The sequence below is a fragment of the Rhagoletis zephyria genome, unplaced genomic scaffold (assembly GCF_001687245.7).
Source record: "Rhagoletis zephyria isolate East Lansing unplaced genomic scaffold, Rhagoletis_zephyria_1.1 Rzeph_scaffold_65640, whole genome shotgun sequence".
Lineage (NCBI taxonomy): Eukaryota > Metazoa > Arthropoda > Insecta > Diptera > Tephritidae > Rhagoletis > Rhagoletis zephyria.
The window spans coordinates 1-1,449 of NW_016222691.1; the positions used below are offsets into that span (position 1 = coordinate 1).

The 1,449-nt window shown below is 45.5% G+C and overlaps 1 protein-coding gene across 1 annotated transcript; it reads left to right on the forward strand.

Annotated features, from left to right (window-relative positions):
- Positions 1 to 234: 234 nt before the first annotated feature.
- LOC108356810 (putative ammonium transporter 3) lies at positions 235 to 1,443 on the forward strand (the record flags this gene model as incomplete). The annotated part of the gene is made up of 2 exons (XM_017607912.1): positions 235 to 497; positions 567 to 1,443. Coding segments are annotated over 2 exons (1,140 nt in total), but the record flags the coding sequence as incomplete, so codon positions are not given.
- Positions 1,444 to 1,449: the final 6 nt, after the last annotated feature.

Below are 1,449 nucleotides of genomic sequence, written 5' to 3' on the forward strand. Positions count from 1 at the left end.
AGCGCTTTATGTGTCGGTATAAACAAGGTACTAGTTTTCTGTCGGCCAGCATTTCAGTATCACTCTTTTTATTATGAGATACGTCTCGTTTCCCTCTTCAGCTCCCTATGTCAATCTCGGACATATGTAAATTGCGTTGCGCCTGATCTCAGCGTCCACTGTGAGCGGCATCCTTTTCCTCTGCATCAGAAGATACCAAGCTTTCCGGATGTGGAGTACTAACTTTTTTATTGTATATTGTTTTCAGGTGGTGCCGCCGCCTTTGCTTCTGCGGCTATGTTGGGTCCACGTCTGGGGCGCTATTCAGACGGCTATGATCCTCTCCCGCTCGGCAATCCCGTGAATGCATGTATGGGCCTGTTTGTACTGTGGTGGGGATGGTTGGCCTTCAATTCGGGTAGTACTTATGGAGTGAGTGGTGCCAAATGGCAATATGCCGCACGTGCCGCTGTTATGACTATGATGGGCTCATTCGGTGGTGGCATCATAAGTTGCGCGTAAATCTACTTAACTTTATTTTATTCGCTATGCTTGCAAACAATTAACTTTGCATTCTCTATTTACAGATACTCACTTTGGCGTCACGATGGTCGCATGGACATCATTGATCTGATTAACGGCGTGCTTGGCTCCTTGGTTTCCATAACGGCTGGCTGTTTTTTGTATCGTGCTTGGGAAGCGTTAATTATCGGAATGCTAGGCGCACTACTTTGTGTTGTCGCAATGCCATTGTTCGATCGACTAGGCGTGGACGACCCGGTAGGTGCGAGCTCTGTTCATGGTGTTTGTGGAATTTGGGGAGTCATTGCTGTTGGATTATTTGCCGACAATCCTGTTCCTCTCGAAACAACAAAAGGGCGTTCAGGCCTGTTCAAGGGCGGCGGATGGTATTTAGTAGGCATACAGAGCTTATCGGCCCTATGTCTTGCCTGCTGGGGCATCTGTTCAACATTTCTACTACTCTATATTGTCAACAAATTTGTACCACTTCGCATGGATCCCAATGAAGAGTTGCTAGGCGCAGATTTGATGGAACATCGTATACGCCACTCCCAGATTGGCTTATCGCGCGCCATCTCGGCACTGGCACCAATTAAGGTGGATCTCAACGAATTCGCTGGTGTTCAGCCTATTGGTCTTAATCCCGGACATGAGAAAAGTATCGAACAATTACGCGCAGCAGATAATAAATTATTGCAATGGCAGCAATATCTCGAGCAAGTGAGTCCAGATCTGCCCAAACATGTGCAAGAACAATTCGCCGTCGAAGAACAAAATATACTGAAGAAGATTCACAATTCAACCGATATCAAAGCACAAACTGTAGGAAATATTTTTAGTCGCAAACTTAAATCAGTACATATCAGCAAGGATCTGGATCGTAATGTACACACAGAAATAACACATGGGTTCTATAAACCGAAGAATAACGAATTACCGGTGATTTCA